Here is a 21716-nt window from a genome sequence, read left to right as displayed (position 1 = left end):
AAAAAAAAAAAAAAAAAAAAAAGAAATTACCCAGAAGAGACAAACTCTGAACGCAAAGAAACTCAGGAGTACACTGACTAAGTTACTACTAATACAAGGATATATATTTAATTTTTATATAGGCCAAGAGCTGTTTCTTTTTATTTTTTAAAGTTTATTTTATTTCACGTGTGTGGTTTGCTCCCATGTCTGTGTACCATGTGCTTGCAGTGCTCATGGGGGCCAGAAGAGGGCATCAGATCCCCTGGGACTGGAGTTACCGATGGTTATGAGCTGCCCTGTGGGTGTTGGGAATTGAACCTGGGTCCTCCGGAAGAGTAGCCAGTGGTTTAACCACCGAACCATTTCTCCACCCCTAAAAACTATTCCAGTAAACAAAAAACACATATTCCAAGTTATTACAAGATCTCTGAGGCGCAGCTTAATGGTCGGTGTGTTTTCTCTTTGTTGGGAGTGAAATGATAGCTTATAATCAGTAATATTCTGTACACAATTGAGTATTACTAAAGACACCAAACAAGTCTTGTCAGGAAATGACAACTGTAAGGTCAAACGGGGCAAAATATTAACATAGGTTTTAAAATTCTCGATTCAAGAGACTATAAGTGCAGCCAGACACACCTTGATCATCTCTGCCTCTATCTGCTGGTGGATGCCCACGTAGCTCTTCTTCACCTGCTGTTTGTCCTTGATCATCATGGTGAGCCTGTGCAAGGGCCCGGAGTTCAGGTCCTCCGCGTGCGTCTTCATTATCCTACTAAGCTGCTCTGTCTGCTGAATCATCAGTAGCCAAGACTGTAAAAAAAAAATAGTAATAATAAAGGAAATTAGCAACTGCATTAGAAGTTTCCACTTAACTGCAATGTAAATGTTCAAAAGTTATAAATGTTTAGTTTTATAACAATCTTTACATTATAAATAGCAGATTTCTGCAAAATGTACAATGACCTATGGATGATCGGTATCCAGCATCTCTAGGTACAAATGCTTCAGATGTCAATGAGAGTCTATGCAGAACGTTGCAATGTACATGGAGCATGGTATGTGGCCTATGACCCATCGTGTTTGCTGTCACATCTGAAAATATGGCAGCTAACCTGCTCGGGACACCACAACGTAATTTAAATCTCAAGTATTGCTTCCTTTAAGATCTAAATATAACAAGCTGAGCATGTTAGCTCCTGTCTCTAATCTCAGCACTCAGAGGGTGAAGCATGCCAACTGTCACAGGTTTGAGGCCAGCATGAACTACATAGTGAGTTCCAGACAAGCTTGGACTATAGTGTGGGATCCTGTCTCAAAATGTAAAAAAAAAAAAAAAAAAAAAAAAAAAAAATTGATGTAATCAATTCATTAACATCCCTTTTACTTGATTAAAAAACATTTAAAGCATTATAATCCATACAACATCTAATCTTTCTGTCTCTATGAATTTGTATACTCTATATATTTCATGTAGTACAATTCTACAGTATTTGTTCTTTTTTTTTTTTAATGTGAAAACATTTTATGGGCACGAGAGCAAGGTCAGACACAGGGAATCTTGTTCCTTACTGCTTAAGACATGGCTTCACTTTCAGAATATGCACTGCGTATGTCTCGTCTGAGTGCCTGGATCTTTGGTGAAGTGGCCAGACCTACTGATTCGAAGTCCATAAAAGTGGTGAATATGTTCAGTGAACAGCCCTTGGCCAAAAAGGAGACTTATGACTGGTATCCAAATCACAACACATATTTTGCGCTCACGGGCACACTTCGTTTCCTTGGCCTTTACAAAGATGAGCATCAGGATTTTAAGGATGAAAAAAGATGTCTAAAGAAGCTCCGTGGAAAGGGGAAACCAAGGAAAGGAAAAGAGAAAAGAGCTAAAAAAGAACTAAGAAAGTGTATCTCATTAACTTTTCACACATTAGCGGAAGGTGACCTTCCTCAGTAGACATCAACCTCATATTTGCATCCACTTCAGTTAAGCTGTGACTGGCTTCTTGAAGATACTCTAATTCTTCAAAATTATATTTACATTGGTTTTGTAATCTGAAGTTCACCTACTTCTCTAATGGAATGAATAAACTGTTGTTTAGCAATTTGTTTAAAAAAACATTATGTACAACTGTAGGAGAAATAATGCACAAATAGCTTGAACATAAGAACAGGTTATAATTTAAAAGTCCAGGGTTATTTTAAACAGTAAAATATTTTCTCTGTAGAAAGTAGTATAAATGACAACATTTCCCAATAAGCCCTTTTAAGCCAAATAATAGCTGAATTATACATATAAATATTGATTAGGTTCTGAGATACAGAAGAAACCTATCTTCATCTGTTCAGAGAGCTATGTTTTAGTTAAGTTGTGTAAGTGTGTAAGATTCCTATTCATCTTCCCTTCACTGTTTGATTTACGGCAGACATTTTTCTATAGGCTAATCCATAGTCTAAAAAGATTTTAGCCTCCCCTCCTGAAAGTACGGCCAGCATTTTCTTTCATCAGCTTGATAACGGTACAAATTCTTATCCTAATAGTGAAATTATCTCAAGATGGAGAAGAAAGGAATATAGAGCAATGATTTATTAAGTACAGAATCTCTTTTTATGTAATGGAAAAAAACCCACAAATGGACAGTAGTATCAGGACATAATATCATGAATGTAATAAATCAATACAATTAATGTAATTATGAATATCATAAATATAATTATTGAATGAATACTGTGAATGTAATCAATGAATACCACAAATGTAGTTAAAAGCATGAGTATAACTAATGAATATCATAAGTGTAATTAAAAAATAAATAAATTTAAAAAAAGAAAAACAAAAAAATCCATACAACAAAAACATAAATATTGTCTAAAATATAAATAGCAATAATAATTTGTATGATTGTCTTTTTATCTGGTATTTTCATCCTACAAATATATTGAAAAAAGTCATATGGCATGCATAGACTATTAAAGCAACAGTAAATAAATAAGCTAAGCAGAAGAAGTCCACATTCTTGACCTGCCTCCTGAAAGTAAATGTTCTCTAAAGCTCTGTAAACACTTTTTTTTTTTATTTTTGTGAGTCTACTCGGAGGGCTGGCAGCCTAGGGGAGAAGCCATCTTCGAAGCCGCATGAAAGACCACACAACTAGGTCAGGTCGCCCTCCTTGCCCATGAAGGCACATCCTGTGCTGCCCAAATACCCCACGGTACTGCCCCCTCACACGGCCCCCGACACCTCCTAATCCCCCTGCACCGCCCCCTCACACGGCCCCCAACACTTCCTAATCCCCCTGCACTGCCCCCTCACACGGCCCCCAACACCTCCTAATCCCCCTGCACTGCCCCTCACACGGCCCCCGACACCTCCTAATCCCCCTGCACTGCCCCCTCACACGGCCCCCAACACCTCCTAATCCCCCTGCACTGCCCCCTCACACGGCCCCCGACACCTCCTAATCTGACCTACACCACCATCTTCTACAGGTACCCTGCATCTTCCAAATCTTTTATCTGCAAAATTTCTGCCCTATATGAGGAGAAAACGCCTCATAAACTCTTAATGGAACTTTGCATTTATTTCCTACTTTTAACAAAAATCTGGCTGTATCCCACACCATGGCCAAAGACCTGACATTACTAATAACTTCTTCCCACAAAAGGAGGAAAAAAGTTCCTGCTCCTTTGAACTGAAGCTCAGCCGCGTGCCAAGACTCCATCGGTCACATCTCCAGGTCGTCTCCAGTGTCTACCACCGACCCTCCTACTTCTCCCCATTCCCACTGCATTCCTGTCATTGGAGCCGGACTTACCGGTCGGGGTGAGCTACCTGAAGTAGATAACTAGACGCTGTTAGTTAAACATGGGCCCCTGGAGGAGCAGTACACGAGCTTACCTGTTAGGCCATCTCCTTCCCCCTTTAAATTTTTTAAAATTATTTTTACATATGTGTATTTGTGCATATATGTCCATGTGAGTGCAACTTCAACTTTATGAATTAGAAAACCTTTGTTGCTAAAACTTTCCGAATCTTCAGCATAAAATAAAAAGTTCACAAAACCACTTTATCATTAAGAAAGGGAGGCATGGTCCATTGGAATTCCCAAGAGTAGAAGACAGACCTGAGAGTCTGTGTAGAATACACACACACACACACACACACACACACACACACACACACACACCTACACCTACACCTACATATACACATATTAACATGCACACATAATTTGTTTAATATGCTAAAATGGGGGGATGTAAAAATCTTTTTTTTTAAGTCTAGAATTAGAAAGTACAACAATAAGCCTGGAAGAAATGGATAGGTGTGTCTTCAACTGATAAAACAACAAACATATATCTGAGCAGCACACAATGCAAGTGAACTGCTAACCCAAAAGAAGAGCTCAGAGTGTGAAGAGAACAAAGGTTTTGGAGCTACATTACTTGAATCAGGTGGGAAACCAACATTTTAGAAAAGGAAGGAGATGGAAAGGTTAAGACATGGTTCATAAAGAAGCAAAACTTGAACTACATTCTGACATGACCAGGGTCAGGGACACAGGCTCAGGGGACGATAATGGGTCAACATAAGCAAAGCACATGTGTTCCCACGTGCGAATGTCCTAACGAAGCCATCGGTGGTACCATGAGTCCATGCTAATTTTTAGATGGCCCACACTCCACACGTACATCTTTCATGAAGCTCAGCAGCGAGCACAGCATCAGCTTCTGTTTAAGGTGATGCTGGGATGGCGATCGTTTGGAGCTTTGCTGAGAGTGCTACACTCCTATATATGTGTCCTATACTCAGATGACCATACAGAATTATTATCCTCCTAGTAATGTAAAGTGTTACACATACAAATCCGTGCTTTCTGAACCATTTTAAATCTAAAATACATTCCTCTTGACCATGGTATATAATTATGTGCTATTTAATTCAACTTGCTCGTATTATGTTGTGGAGTTTTACAGCTATGTTCATTTACCATCAAGGTAATACTCTCCTTGTAGAATGAATTTGAACATGTTTCTTCCTCTAATTTTTTTAACATGTGAAAAAAACTGATGCTAACTTTTCTGTGAAATTTTGTGCAACTTACTAGGGATGAGATCCTAGGTTTCACCTTCTTGAAAGGTTTTTGATCTTTGAGTAAGTTTTTCTGCTTGCTATTGTTACATTCAGAAATTTTTCTTTGTAACTCAATCTTGATAGGTTGTATATATATTATCCTACACATATGGCATTCAAGTTGTGTTTTTCTACACAGACTCTCGGATCTGTCTTTTAACCTTGAGAATTCTACTGGGCTCTGCCTCATTCTTTCAATGTTATATTTGTTTTATGAACTTGTTATTTTATGCTGAAAATTTGGAAACTTAGCACCGAAGTTTTCAGATTCATAAAAACTGAAGTTATATTCATGCATATACACAAATATACATAATTTAAAATAATTTTTAAAAATTTAACGGGGGTGCTGGAGAGATGGCACAACAGTTAAGAACATGTACTGCTCTTCCAGGAGTCCCAAGTTCGAGTACCAGAACCCACATCAGGTAGCTTACAACCACCAGTAACTCCAGCTCCAGGGGGATACAACACCCCTGGTCTCTGTAGGTACAGGCATTTACATGCACAGACCAAAACACAGAGTGCGCGCGCACACACACACACACACACACAATTAAAAATAACTTAAATGTGTTTACATAAAAATCTTGAAGTTATTAAATAGTAAAGTATTTTGTACCATGTACTTCACTGGCAGCACTGTGTTAATAACTGGTTTGTGATAATTGTGTACTCTGGTTATTAAGTTCTAAACTTCCTCTCTAAAACTCAGGTTTAGTCAAGAAAATACAATCTACATTATGCAGTTGAAAAGTCAGGGATTAATTTGGGGAAAATGTTCAAGTTTTGGAAGGCCAAAAGCAGACTGGAGGACCAAGGGAGTTAATGAGGAAGAGGAGAAGGAGAGGAGGAAGGGAGAGAGACAGAGGGAAGGGAATGCCCAAGTGCCATCAGTCACTCTTCACTTTAGCTCCAGGATCTGATGATCAAGGAAGAACAAATAATAAGAACACTATCTTAGGATGGACAATTGTGAGTCGGGGATGAGGAAAACATATGAGAGGGAAGGGGAAGGAGGAAGAGGAGTGGAGGCAGGGGTCATGTGGTGGTTTGAATGGAATTGGCCCCCATAAGCAAGCTCATAGGGAGTGGCACTATTAGGAGGCGTGGCCATATTAGAGGAAGTATGTCACTGTGGGAGTGGGCTTTGAGGTCTCCTATGCTCAAGCAACACCTAATTTCAGTTCACTTCCTGCTGCCTGAGGATCCAGACATAGAACTCTCAGCTCCTTCTCCGGCACCATGTCTGCCTGCATGCCACCATGTCACACCATGATGATCACGGACTAAACCTCTGAAACTGTAAGCCAGCCCAATTAAATGCTTTCCTTTATAAGAGTTACCATGGTCACAGTGTCTCTTCACAGCAATAGAAACCCTAAGACAAAGGAGGGAAGGAGAGGGAAAGTGAAGAAAATTGTATCAAATAAATTCTGTTTTCTTCTCTCAAGTCCTATGCAGCACACAAAAGAAAAAGAAGAAAAAAAAAATGATGGTCTTCATTACATCTTTCTAATTTCACTCCTTTCAAAAATCAACCTCTGTTGTCCAAATCTCAGCCCCTCAAACTGTGGATCATGGCCCCATATAGAGTACTGTAACTAAATGTGGGGTCTGTGCATGTGCATGCACACACGCACACGCACATGCATGCACACACACACCAGCTACTCTGTAGCATATTACATCCAAGTGAGGAAGTCCTTCTAGGTCAAGATCTGTGTCATTCTTGACATGACATCTTTGTTACAAAGCTACAGAGATGAAAATAAAAGAGACCTCCCTCTCACTACAATTTTGTTTTTAACTAACTAAAAAGAATGGTAATCCTTTACAATCCCCATGAAAAGAGGAATTAAGAAACAAAACATCTTAGCTAACCAATCCAAATCAAACACTGAATAATTCAGAACAAGACCAAGTTAACACAGAGATACTGATAGTACTTTCCTGTGCCCCCAATCTGAGATTTTTTGACATTATAACATTATTCAGAGTATGTAATAATATGGTTAAAATACTCATATAGTACTACTTTTATCTGAAATCTGTGATTTCTAAATATTTTTTTGTAGTTTTCTTATTCTGTTGTTTTGTAGTCAAAAACAGGATTTACCTAAAAATAAATGCTCCACTTTTAAGTCACAGCTTAAAAAGTGATTTAGAAAATTTTCCTTTTCCCCAACTATCCAAAAGAAGTTAGTTGCATGCACTATATACAACTCCAGCTGTGTAAAATAATTAATATAAATGATAAAATGATGATTTTGTCCTTTGGAAACCAATAGAGGTCAACAGTATGAGTTATCCTGAAATGACAATATGATATTTAAAAAGTAAACTGCATGCTCAGATTATTGAAAATAAAAACTACACACAGGGAGAAAATGAAGACCATTTATGGCTGGAGTGAGGAGCACTGGCTGCTCTTCCAGAGAACAAGGTTCAATTCCCAGCACCCACATTATGGCTCATAACCGTCTGTAATTTCAGGTCCAGGCAATCTCATGCTACCTCCAGGGTATCTCTGCCCTCTTCTGGCCTCCATGGATACGGCATACACATGGTGCAAAGATACATGCAGCTAGAACACTCATGCACATGAAAAAAATTTTTTTAATTTTTTTAAGAAAACGTACACCTGTTAGAAAAGCACATGTCCTTTCTTGCCATCTACCTTTGAACTAGCAGACGTGGTGAGATGAATCAGTTTCCCAAAACAGGTAGTAAATTCAGTGTTCTGAGCTTATTATACCAAAAAGTATGTATTCCAAGACACTGAGTAAAAAACAAAGTACTGCTGGGCCTATAATTACAGTAAGGCATTGAAAACAGTCAACAAGATGACTCAAGCTTGAAAAATACCTAAATAATAGCTGTCAGAAATAGCTTTCTGCTATAGATTATATCCTCCAAGTACTTACTTACTTTCATCTCAAATTCAAAAATTCAACATTAAAATTCCATGAAGAACGCATAGTTTCTGCACTACACAATAACTCAAAATAAATGATTCTCTGAAGCAACAGTTTTTATTTAAGTTTGCCTGTTATATAAGGAAAAGGCTGGAGTCTCTAAGTCCTTAGGGGATACAGCAAGCCAGCAAACAACTCATTAAATTTCCCTAAAACAGAGTTTTCAAAGACTCAACTCCAAGTACAAAGGAACCTTTAGATATGCCCCACTCATAAAAACCTCTCTGCATTTTCTTTACATCTTGGTTCCTTGCTCCAAATGGTCTCTAACTTGGCCGCCATCAAAAATAACTGAGTCTTTTAAAAACATCAGTTTGTGGGGATTCTATGACCTGGTGCAGCCTGCTTCTTAGACAGAACATGGGGACAATACTTTAAAGCTCCCTTAGTAACTCCACTGTACAAGTCCTGTTGAAAGAAAGCACTTGTGCCACTAACAATCTCTTCACTGTGTAAATGAGTCACTGAAAGTCACAGGGTTTATAGATGTGTTAGGAGGAGAACATTCAAAACCATAATCAGGGATGCATTTAAAAGTACAGCAACTTTCTACAACTTCACATACAGTGATTAAGAAGTACATTACAATAAACATGGCTCTTTATCTCAAAAAGACTAGAAATATACCTGTGAAAGTAGGCTTTAGACAGGTTATACCCATGACACAATAAACATGGCTCTTTATCTCGAAAAGACTAGAAATATACCTGTGAAGGTAGGCTTTAGATGGGTTATACCCATGAGTCGTGGATGAGTTTGGCTCGTAATAAAAGAGTAAGCAACAGCAGCCAGCAAAGGCCTGCAGTGCCTGACAGGAACGCATGACTGAGCAACTTGGCTCAATGGGTCCCATTCATGAATTAACATGGCGCTTCCTCCGCTTCCACACAGTAGGAGAACACACATAAGGCTCAACTTGTTCCTTAACATAGCACTTGGGTTATAACACATTCACATCTCAAATCAAATGCCATATAAGAACTAGCACTATCTCCTGAGAAGGAGCTAATATAAATTATATAGCATTACATATAGTTACTGTATATAATAAACATATTACATACACAATGCTTGTGTCATTTGGCTACTAAGTATTAACTCTGTATCATCAAAAACATTTTTCAGTGTAGTGTATGAGTACTGCTAATATTTCTATCTACTTTGTGTTCAAAAGGTTATCAATATCTCCCTTCAAATAAATTGTATTATTGAGTATTACCTATATCACCATAATGTATAGGAACAGTGTACTTGGATAGCTGTAAATTTAATAACCAACAAAACACAAAGTAAAAATGGTCTTCTATACAGAGTAAGACAAAAGAAGGAAAATGGCTACAGTAGCTGGAGGGATTGCTCAGTGGTTAAGGCTCTTTGCTACTTTTGCAGCAGACCAAATTTCGGCTCACAGACACCTGGAACTCCAGCTCCAAGGGACCTAACACCCTTTTCTGGACTCTGAGGGTACCTGCATACAATGGGTACATGTACACACACACACACACATACACACACAGACACACCACATACATATGCACATCAATAAAAATAAATCTGTTTCTAAACAGTAAAATAGCTGTTAAACACATGGAAAAAGAAGTTAATTATGCTCACTTTTAGAGAAATACATGATAAAACCATAGCATATTTCTTTTAGTATTATATATCCTGTATTATGTTCTAAAGTTCATTGAAAGACAAAAACTAAATGAAATGACTGATTCCAGATTTAATTTTGGGCAAGGTAAGAAAAGGCTATTACTGGAACAGTGGACAAGAGTTGGAGGCTGAGCAGATAGACAGCTCAACAGATCCAGTGCTTACCTCACAGGCATGAAGACAACTGGAATTCAGATCCCCAGAACCTACCTAAAAGCCAGGCCAGCAGCTGTGGAACCTGGCCTGTAACACCAGCACTGGGTAGAAACAGGACTTCTGGGGAAAGCTGGCTACTCAGACCAGGTCAGGGTGTCATATTTGTCACCGAAGGGGCTACGTGGAGGGTCAAAGGACAACCCGTAAGAGCTGGTTCTTTCCACCTCACTGAGGCAGGCTCTCCTCGCTTCTGCCATGCTGCATACTCCAGACTGCTTGCGTCCGGGTGACTGTCATGCCTCTGCCTCCCATCTCACTGTAGCTCACAGATGCACACTACCACGTTCCGCTTTTCACATGGCTTCCTGGGATTGAACTGTGCAGGGTGTTAGACTGCACAGTAAGTGCTTTTAGCCACTGAGCCATCTCACCAGACCAGGAAATGTATTTTTAACAATATTTTAACAGTAACATGTAATATGACTAAACTATTATAATTTGACTCATTATATATCAGATATATTCTTAGAAAACACATGCACAAATATTTTGGAATAATGGGACATAATATATCTTTAACCACCTCATAAATTGTTACACTTCCTGCAACAGTGGAGAAATGGGTATTAATTTATCCACTTACATAAAACGATAGCTAGACAAGAATATATAAAATTAACAGCACTCAAGAGACACTGGACATCAGTAAATAAAACAACAATCCCTCAGAGTCTATCAATCGTGACCCAACCCCTAACATAACAAAGGCTGACTTGGTAAAAAAAAAAAAATAAAAAATAAAAGTCTAGGTCACAATTAAGCAAAACCCCAGTAACGTCCAGTTGAGAAGAGCAATGTCAGCACACAAAGGGGCCAAAATGCCTAGGGGACTAGCAGAACTCATAGTTCCCCTGGAGAAAGAACAGGGACAAAGCATTCATTGTAAAAGGGAGGTGGACACAGAAAATTCTGGAGACCAACAGAGATTCTTCCTCAATCTCAGAGGTGAGTCCTGGACAGCCTGCATGTGTGAGGAAACCACGAAAGCCTAGAGAGCCGAAACAAGATTGCAAGAAGCCACCTGAGAACTCATGGCAGTGCCCCAAAGTCAAACTGTACATTGTTATAATAACTAGGCACTCTTTGAAGCATTAAGATGATCTTGCTATGTAGAGAAGATAAAGTGATCAGACATGAAATCAATCCTAGTTGGACCTAACAAACGCAAAAGCAAGAAGCAAGAGGATTACACTGTCTGCACGTGGTTCAGCAGCATCCCAAAGCAAAGCTCAAGAATATGGAGGACAACAAACACATCTGACAAGACAGGAAGGAAAGCCCATGGCACCTGGAAGCAAATCACGGGTTAATTAGACAGAGAGTGCAGGAGAGTTCCACTAAGAAGAAAAGCTAAGCCAGGAAAGGCTGGGGGACATACAGCTCGGTGGCAGCATGCTCGCCCAGCAGAGACAGAGCCCTGGGTCTGAGCCTCAGCACCACGTGGGGGAGCGGAGAGCAGGAAAGACACAAAAGCAGCACACACGATAGAACAGCAGGATAACTGAACAGTTACCATGACTACATCAAGGAAACTAGAAGAAACAAACATATTGAGTAGAAACATGGAAAACACATAAAAGATTGAACAAGATGTTTACGATTTACTCATTATTAATGGGACTTACACATAATCATCAAAGAAATTAAAGCTATAATGAGAAATCACATTTGTCCTTTTAATTCACTGTGAGTTGAATTTGTAACTGGTGACTGACAGACGTTCACTTTCATTGTTCAGCACATGGCTATGCAGTTTTTCCATAACTTTAACTTGGGAAACTGGTCTTTTTCTATGATATGTTCTTAGTATCTTGGCTGAAAACCACTGGGTCATGTATCATTCCTTTATCTTTTTGGTTCTTGCCAAAACTACCTCTTGCTTTCAACCTCATGATTCTATGTTTTGCCACCTACTTGAAGAAACTGTAGAGAATAAACATAACTTATTAGCTTCCCAAGTACTGTCTACTACAGACTTCAAAAAGTTGAAAAAAGGGTCTTAGGACTTGGAATGTTTTCATCAACAAGAAACACATAATCAGGGAAACAAGGTTTTTAATTATTTTTTATTAATTCTTTAAGAACGTCATACTGTGATCATTTTTAGCCCCCACATCTTCCCAGTGACCCTCTCCAGGGTCACCTCCCTGCACACCCAACTTATTATTTTTAAGCAAAGTCCAATTTGTGTTGCTCAACTACTCCTAAGGAGTGGGACCTGCCTGCAATGGGATCTACGACCTACCAGAGATCACACAATTAAAGAAAAGTGATTTGTTTAATCTATTTAAATGTTTCTAAACATTTCACAATGTAGAAATTTTCAAAACATCACTTGGTAATGCATGAATATTCATCTACTGAAAATAAATTTAAGGTTGGGCGGGGTGATGCACACCTTTAATCTCAGAACTTGGGAGGCAGAGGCAGGCATATCTCTTTGAGCCATACCTCTTAAGGCCAGCCTGGTCTACATAGTAAGTTTCAGGACAGCCAGGCCTAAGTAGAGACCTTGCCTCAAAAAAAAAAAAAAAAATTAACTAATTTTTACCTAAGAAAAGAAAGGGAGTAAATAAATGAAAAAAATTAAAGGAAGATAGAACAAAGAAAAAGTAAATGTTAAAATACTAAATTGAACTATATTTAATAATAATATCAAATAACCACATTAAAATTTGAACTGAAAGGATATTAAAGTAAGCACATAAACATTTACAGGATCAGGAACTGGGGAGACACCTCAGTGAGTAAACAAGGTGGTTGTACAAGCTTGCACGTCTGAGTACAAATCCTTACACACCCACATAAAAAAGCCAGACATGATCATGTGCGCCTGTAATCCCAGTGTTTTAAGGTAGAAATGGGTGGATCCCCGGAGCTGGCTGCCCAGACAGTCCCTGGCCTAAACAAGTCCCTCACTCAAGGGACTAAGGTGGAGAGCCACAGCAGACAGCGCATGTCCCCCTCTGACCTCCACACGCTGCGCTCAGGTGTGTGTATCGCACACACACCTATCTCCACATACAAGCATACATCATATCTGGAATAGTGACAGGAGGCAGATAAAATTTACAACACTGCAGGCTCATTCTACAGTATGATCTATCTGTTGTAAGGACAACTATGATGCCATACAAACGAATGAAATCACTCTTACCTTGGACACATTACTGACGTAATTCACCTGCACAGTGCTTTCTTTATCAACTTGATTACAAAGATTCTGTAAATTGCATGCATATTCTTTATCGCTTTTTATTCTCAGGGCCATAAATTTCTTCACTGTTTCCAGGAACCGTAATTCCCAGTCCTGCAACTTTAACACAGCTTCCTGTGAGTTCCGCAGGTCACTCCCAAATCCCATTTTGTAAGGTACTGCTTGTCTTCTACACCGTACAAGTGAGCCTGCTAGTCAGCACATCTCTGTGGACAGAAACATAAGAAGTCTCAGTTAGAAGGAACCTGGTCCTCAAAGCAAAAGCATGGCCCACTGTTTTAACTTAATGACAACTAGATGTCTTCTCCCAAAGATCAGGAAGAAACTGAGGCTGTGCACTGTGTTGATGCTGCATTGAAGGCTCTGGGTACCGTAATGACGTCATAAAATAAAAGGCATTTAGGAAAGGGAGTTGGAGAGATGGTATGCTGTTATTCTAGAAGACCCGAGCTCAGTTCTCAACACTCACAACAGCCTGTACTCCAACTCAGGGGATCTGACACCTCTGACTCCTCAGGTACCTGCACTCACTCACATGCACACACCCACACATACAGACACACATATACACAAAACTAATATTAAAATTAATCAGATCAGACAAGGAAGAAATGAAGTGATTTTCATTTGCAGATGACACCACTTCACACAGAAGATCCAAGAATCTTAACAAGGGTATCAGAATGAGTCCGGTAAATTACCAAGCATGACTGATAGAGAGGAAATGTCCTCCATGAACTCATATGCCAAATGTCTCCTTCCCAGCTAAGGATGCTCTTCAAGAGGTAGTGGGAACTCTAGATGGGGAGCCTCACTAGACAGAGTAGGTCACTAGAATGTGCTTTTAGAGATCACTCCTAGTCCTGCCCTTTCCAACTCCTGGTTTCCAAGGTGAGCAGCTTCTACACACACACACACACACACACCTGCTACCATGATATACTCCACATCAAAAGCTCAGAAACAGTCAAAGGTCCATGGAAGGAAACCGATAAAACTGTGAGCCAGAGTAAACCCTTCTTCCCTTATGTGGCATTTCTCACACATCTGATCATGCAACACAGCGCTAACACATGCAGTGACAGGTCAGGGTTAAAAAAAAATCAGTCTAATGTCCACATATCAGCAACAATCAACCCAAAAAGTTAAGTTAAAAATAAATTCCAAGCCAGGCTGTGGTGGCATAAGCCTTTAATCCCAGCACTCAGGAGGCAGAGGCAGGTGGATCACTGAGTTGGAGCCCAGCCTGGTCTACAGAGCAAGTTCCAGGACAGCCAGGGATACACAGAGAAATTCTGTTTTGAAAAACCAGAGAGGGAAAAAATCAATTCCATTTATAAAAAGTCAAAAAAAAGAATAGAATACTTGGGAACAAGTCTTATTTTAAATGCAAACTTCTGTTCTTCCAACTAAAAAGCTGAAATTATAAATGAGTTCCTGAAACATTCAAAGGAGAAAGAATTAATGTGTTAACAAAGCAAGAGATTCCAGTTTGATCTATACATTTGACATAACCTGTATTGAAAACATTTTGTAAGTGAAAGAAATCATGACACAAAAGACCAGATATTGTATAATTCTACTTACATGACATGTGTAAAATAGGGCAATTAGAGATATAAAATAAATTTGTGGTTGTCTACAGTGAGTGAATTTGGAGAGAAACGGAGAATGATACCTGAGAGGTATTGGATTTCTCTCTGTGGTGATGAAAGTGTTCTAAAATTGACTGGGATGGCAGCACAACTCTGTGAGTTGGTTAAAAGCAACTAAACTGCACAGTTCCATCGGATGAATTCTTAAGTATGTGAGTGTTATGTTTTAGACAGAGTTTGATGTGTCCCTCAAGGCGGTATGCGTTGGCATTTAATCCCCAGGGAGAGGTAATAAGAAGGTAGAAATTTAATCCCACCATGGTACTTAGCAGGAGGGCCTCTGGGAGATGATCGGGATGAACTAAGTTATTAGCATGGAGACCCATGATTAAATCTTGGTACCAATAGCTTTATAAGAGGGAGACAACCCAGAAATTACTCTGCCTGTCTGCCTTCTCCCCCTCCTTCTCTCACACATATCTCACACACACACACACACACACACACACACACACACACACACACACACTTACTCCTTGAAATGATCTGAACTTGGGTCTCTGGCAGTATCCTCAGATGTGGCTCGTTGACCTTGAACCTCCAACCCTAAGCCCCAATGAACCTGTCTTATTTATAAACTCACGCTGTCCATGTTACAAATGTTATAGGTGACAGAAAGTGGACAAGAACTCAAACAGTAACTCAAAAAGTTATTTCAAAATCACTAAGACATAACAAGATCAAATATAGACCAGCTATCATAAACTTCCCCAAGATATCTTCCTTGTCCTGAAAGCTACTGCAAGATGTATTTTGTCCTCCTGTTTGTCTTTCCAGCAGTGACTTTCACAGCAGACGAAAGAACTGCCTTCCATTTCCAGCTCTGGACCATCCAGGCTATAAGTCAAGGGTTTCCCTGTTGTGGTAGTGGCTCTTTGCTTGTTCTTTTGTGGGGTGATGGAAATTGAACCCAGGCCTCCTCACACATGCTAGGCAAGTGTTCGCTACACTGAGCTACAGTCCGAACCCTAGAATTCTGTTTCCAGTTAAGGACACTGACACCATCTAAGCTACAGATACAAAAAGAGGTTTCTCTCTCTAACTTCATCTGAAGACATGTCAAAAAATATTGTTCTCCAAGTATAGAATAAATTACAATTGTTCCCCAACTGAAAAATGTTCAATTGTATGAACTATAAAGTAATTAGAAAAAAATGTTTATGAGTTGGAAGAAACTCCTTGCTAAAATTTCCAAAGCAGCAACCAAGACTGAGTGGCCCTTAGCTGAGTCGTAACTAGAGGGACCAGCTTATTCACCTGAGTATCAAACAGTGATTCCAGGCTTTGGGCCCCAGACATCGGCTTTAAAACAATGACGTTGGGCCTGGGTGTAGCTCAGTGGTAGAGCATTTTCTAGTATGCAGAAGCCCATGGCTCAATCCCCAGGGCCACATGGAAAAGACAATCATTTGTGGGGCACAAAAACAGACAATGATATTTTGTTGTTGCTATTTTTACCTACAGCTGGTAGAAACACACTTCTTACCCCATGGTTAGCCAAAGAATAAGTATCTTTGAAGGAAGAAACGTTGAGAATATTTTAATTTCTAAAAAAACAACAGAAAAAGAAAAACCCTAAATCCTAAATCTAAGATTGTGATTCATTTTAGTTCAAACATGGCATAAATACCATCTCTGCTTCTAAATACATCCTTGATAAGCATTTTTTTATTTCTACTTCAAAAAATTGTGTAGAGCTCAGGGAAAAAAAGGGAAAACAGACTCTAGCAAAATATGGAAAATGTTCCAGCCTGTCCTAAGAGCTTATTGATGTCTATTAATATTCTAGGTCAGAATATACATGTACCTCTCTTTAGGAAAAAATGGAATAAGAATATTTTTTTAAAGTAAGGCAACTCCATAATAAATTAACTGTCTAGTTGTTAGACTGTATGTCATGGCAAATGTTTAAGGATGTATCAGATCGATACACTAAATGAAACAAAGGTAAGGCAACTCCATAATAGACTGTGTCTAACTGTTGGACTGTTCGATATGACAGATACTTAGGGAATTAACTAATGGACTGATACAATACATAAACTACCCTATTCATGACAAATTAGATATATGTAAGACTAGTGTTTGCAGTAACACCAAACTACAGTATCCCAAATATCCACCTGCAGGCAGTGACTAAGTAGAGTGCAAACCAACCCATGTTTCACCTTTTCTACCAGGAATAGCCAAGTCAAGTAGGAGGAATGGGCTAGAGAGACCCAGTTATAGCAAGCAATCCATTGAGGAACGTGGGAGTACATTTTTATGAAATGTCTCTTACATTACAAAGACTGGAACTTTTGCTGGGCCTCACAGCCGAGCTCATAACACTCCCTGAGCTCACACAGACTTCACCGGCTGTCCTACTGTGTACTCAGCCTGTTTGTTTAACCCGCCTTTGTGAGACTAGTGTAACATTACTTGTCTTGGATTTCCTATGTAATCAGCTTTTACAGCCTACGCTAACACATAGCTATAATCTTAAATCATGTATTCTTCCATGTCCCTGACTCAGGTCAATGCATGTATGTATGTGTATGTGTGTATTAAGGCAATCATTTGCTGAAAATAGCCCAAAGGATCCACCATAAACATTGGGAGCAGCATATGGATAGCTTGATAACTGTGTGCTTACAATAACACTTGTTATCTGACTCAGCTGGGGTCAGTAACTTAATCCCTTGAAAAACCGTTAGGGACTTCTGTAAAGTACCCCTCCTTCCTTTCCCATGTGATGCTTCCTGTGCTGGTAAATAAATACAGAACGAAGTTCTTCTTAGGAATGAGTCAGAAACAAATATCAACTATAAACTACAAACAGATGAAGACACAGGGAGAGGAGTGGAGAATTCAAAGTTGGGTTCACTCTTGGGTCAAATTAATATAAGGGGAATTACTGAGTTTTCTTCCTTCCCATGACATCAACACATTCGGTGCCTCTGAGGATGTCATTAATATGTCTGACTGACACACAGGAACTTTCCGTACTCACAGATCCTTCCTCATTCAGAGACACCAGAACAGGCAAGCAGGACAGGAAAGAAGAACCCAGCTTTTGCACAAAGTACAACCCAAGAACCTCATCCTGAAGACATCAGGCAAGCAGAATGTGGTAAGAAAATCCCAGCACATCCTTCCCCTCCAATAGATATCTAAGACTTGATCTAAGAAAGAATGCTCTACCTTCTCAGGTAGCCTAAGTAGGAACCACAGGGAGACCAAGATTTATCAAATAAATCAAGAAAACTGAAACAATAGTGCAAAAAAAAATTAAACTATCACTGGAACAGTATCCCATAAAAGCAGACAAAGATCTACATGCTAAAAACTAAATGAGGTAACTACTTACGAAAATAAGAGATTAAAGTGGTCCCCAAGTCTAACATAACACATAAATTATATAGGGTTCAATCAGCAAATACATCAAGAAAATCATAATTTTAATGAGAAAACATAATTAATGCTAGTACCAAAACGAATTGTGCACCAGCATAACGAGGTAAGGATTTTAAAGCAGCCATAGTAAAACACTTCAGCGATGAAATATAAACTCTCTTGAAACAACTGCAAAAATAGAAGACTTAAGCAAGTAAGATAAGCTATAAGAATAATCAGAAATTATAGAAGGAAGAAATGTAAATTGAAAACTTCCTTGCTGTGTTCCACAGTACACTGGGGATGACAGAAGCCACTATTGATGAGGATAAGGACAAAACAGAATCCATCCAACCAGTCCACAGAGAGAGACAAGAAAAAACAAACAAACAAACTAGAGACCCATGTGACACTCACAAAAAAATATAACTCTTGATTCATCAGAGGGCAAGGAGAAAATAAAGCCCAACCTGCTTAAACAAAACACATATACACACACACACATACACCACATACACCACATACAAACACTACACACACACACACACACACACACACACACACACACACACACACACACACACACAGAGCAATGGAAGCCCAAACTGCATGGCATTGATCAGGAGCAGACAATCATGGAACAGAATACAAGACCTCACAATAGACTCAACTACACTTACAGACTTCTGACGAAGTCTAAAGCAGAGAGCATTGGCCTTCTCAACTCTAACCTAACACCTTATTAAAAACTAAAAGCAATTATGGACTTAAGTAACTAAATGTAAACAGATTTACTGATAAATTTCAGATTAAAAGGAAAAATGGGAAGAAATCTTCAGAATCTAAAGGAACGGAGAATACTTATGTATGAGATCAAATCCACAGTCCAGAAGAGGAAAAGGGACTGTTCAAAAATCAAACATTTACTCCCTGAAAGCCTGAGTGACCAGAAGAAAACACAGCCATGGAAGGAAAAAAAAGAAACTTGGAGTCAGTAGTCCATCCTATAAAGAAAAAGGCTGACAAGAAAGTTAAAAACTCTTCTTAGATCAGTAAAAGAAATGAAGTCACAATGCATACCACTTCCCCCAGATTGTGGGAGACAGGTTAAAAAATGTCAACTCATACAAGAGTAGAAATCCCACAAGTAAGGCTTATTATAAGGATAAGGAACTGCTGAAGCTCATCGTGGACAAGTAGGAGTTAGAGCCTAATCAAAGTACACATGTAACCTCTTTGTACTATTTCTCATGACTTAAGTCATTCATAGGTACACACATACATACAGATGCATGCCACACAATGAGTGAAAAAGCCGCCATGAATTTGAAGGAAAGCAGTGAAGGGATATGAGAGGGTTTGGAGGAGGAAATGCTATAATTAAATTATAAATCTCAAAAATTAAAAGGCAATTGATAATTATATCAATAAAAATTTCAGTTTTCCAAAATGCCCAGCCCCTGACATCAGGTATGGAGTCATACCTCGATAATACTAGTACTCTAGATAGAGTCGGTGGCAGGCTATGTATTAAGAGTCTGTCTTAGAAACAAAGCAAAAACCCCTCAAACTATAGTTCATAATATGGGGGGGGGGGGGCTTCCAGAAGCATCCATATTATTCTAGAAGTAATAAGAGGCATGGGAGAAAACTGTAGCCAAAAGTTACACAGTGGGGTGTATACAGTGCTGGTCTGTAATATAAATTACAGACAAGCAGGTAAACACTCTCTTCTGTACCACCAGTTCCATCCCTTCGAAAAGTGACTTGTACATAGCAGACGAGAGAAATCTATAAAGTGAACCAGCCGGCTGAAGCTACACAGCACCGCACAGGCATCGCCAGCGACCAGCAATCTATACTTCTTATGACGTACTTTCTCAACATCACAACCGAATGCCTGAAAAAGGCAGTTTAAAGCCGGAAGGTTTACTTTGGCTGGCAGTTCTGAAGAATGTAGTCCATCCCGGTGGCAAAGGCAGCAAGAGCATCTCCGCATGGGGTGCCAACCGGGAAGCAGAGAAACAGAAACGCCAGTGCTCAGGTGGCTCCTTCCCTTCTCATTTTCAAGTTCAGTTCAGGACCTCATCCCGTGCAGTAGAGCTGTTCACACTCATAATAGGTCTTCTCTAATTTAAACCTCACTGGAAACTCCCTCATAGACATACCCAGAACTGTTTCTCCCAGGTGAGTCCAAATCCAGTTAGGATTACAATGAAGACTCACCACCACACCACACGGTAATAATTGGCATTAACCTTATTAGCACGTATAATGTTAGGCATTAGGTATTAATTTTACAACCACACCCTACAGGTTAAAACTAAAAGTCCTTTTGCCTGGAAATCAGTACAGTTTCCATCTTCCATAACAGTCACATAATTTTAAAACTTACTTATGGTCCTCACTAGCTTTAACTGTCAACTTGACACAGCCAAGAGTCACATAAAAAGGGAGTCTCAATTGAGGAACTGCCTGGGTCAGATTTACTGTGAGCCTATCCCTGGGAGTTTTTCTTGGTTGTTAACTGTTGTGTGAGGGCCTAGCCCACTGTGGGCGGCACCACTCCCCAGGCAGGTATAAGAAAGCTAGCTAAGCCTGAGCCTGCACCTGCAAGCAAGTTTCTCCATGGTTTCTGCTTGAGTTCCTGCCATGACTTCTCTCAATGGTGGACTGTCACTTGTAAGTTGAAACAAATCTTCTTCCTCCTACAAATTCTTCTGTCATGGTGTTTATGACAGCAACAGGAAGAAACCAGAATGTTTGGGGTTCCTAAAATCTCCCCTGATCTTTCACACCTCTGTGCCCTTGAAGAGGCCATTCCCCCAATCTAAATGTCTTTCTATGCAATCTACCTGGAAAACCTTCAGTGAGCAAATCTGAAAGTTGTACTCTGTGGTGTCTACACAACAAACACTACCCAGACTCTATTAAGCAGTCCCTTTCTTCAGGTCAGGAACTACATGCGGCTATCTCTAAGAGAGCACATCCAACTTTTTAACTACTCAATCAGTCTATTTCTTCCAATAACTATGCGCTATCTGTAAAAGATACATAGATTTTTTTTTTATTTGTATACCACTGGCTTAGGTTATTACAGAGAATAGAAATCTCTGTAATTTAGGGGCTGGAGCCCTAGCTCAGAAGTTAAGAGCATGCCCACTCACAGAATCCAAATTTGATTCCTTGCACCCACCAGGTGGTTTACAATCACATGGAACTCCAGCTCCAGGGAACCAGACACCTCTGCCCTCCAGGACACCTACACTTAAGTTCTCATATACATATGCACATAATTGAAATTTTCCTTAAAGAAAAAATTTATATAATTTAGTGGATATCAATTACAAACCAGGCAGTAACAGGATGTTATACAAAAGTACATGTATGCTGTTAACAAAATAATCTTTAAAAAAAAAAACAGGGCCCATGTAGCCCAGACTGACCTTAACCCTGCTATGAAGCTGAAAATGACCTTGGCCATCTGATCCTCCTACCTCTAT

General features: G+C 39.4%; 2 protein-coding genes across 6 annotated transcripts in view; one reads left to right on the top strand and one right to left on the bottom strand.

The window, feature by feature from the left end:
- Positions 1–21716, bottom strand: part of Fer (FER tyrosine kinase) — a 373761-nt gene that overhangs the window by 283510 nt on the left and 68535 nt on the right. For all 5 annotated transcript variants that reach the window (XM_037210166.1, XM_037210165.1, XM_037210164.1 and 2 more), the window contains exons 2-3: positions 13124–13389; positions 622–795 (exon numbers count right to left, since the gene is read on the bottom strand). In XM_037210166.1, the coding sequence (XP_037066061.1) occupies positions 622–795; positions 13124–13330 (381 nt within the window). In that variant the 5' untranslated portion in view covers positions 13331–13389. The remainder of the gene's footprint in view (positions 1–621; positions 796–13123; positions 13390–21716) is intronic.
- LOC114696328 (28S ribosomal protein S33, mitochondrial-like) lies at positions 1473–2171 on the top strand. The gene has a single exon (XM_037210168.1). The coding sequence runs from the start codon at positions 1565–1567 to the stop codon at positions 1934–1936; it is 372 nt and encodes a 123-aa protein (XP_037066063.1). The 5' UTR covers positions 1473–1564; the 3' UTR covers positions 1937–2171.

Source organism: Peromyscus leucopus, chromosome 13 (assembly GCF_004664715.2).
Source record: "Peromyscus leucopus breed LL Stock chromosome 13, UCI_PerLeu_2.1, whole genome shotgun sequence".
Classification (NCBI taxonomy): domain Eukaryota; kingdom Metazoa; phylum Chordata; class Mammalia; order Rodentia; family Cricetidae; genus Peromyscus; species Peromyscus leucopus.
This window is presented reverse-complemented; position numbering and strand designations above follow the sequence as displayed.

Bases quoted from the DNA above. Each gene is read 5' to 3' on its own strand.
- LOC114696328 (XM_037210168.1), top strand. From the start codon at position 1,565: ATGGCTTCACTTTCAGAATATGCACTGCGTATGTCTCGTCTGAGTGCC.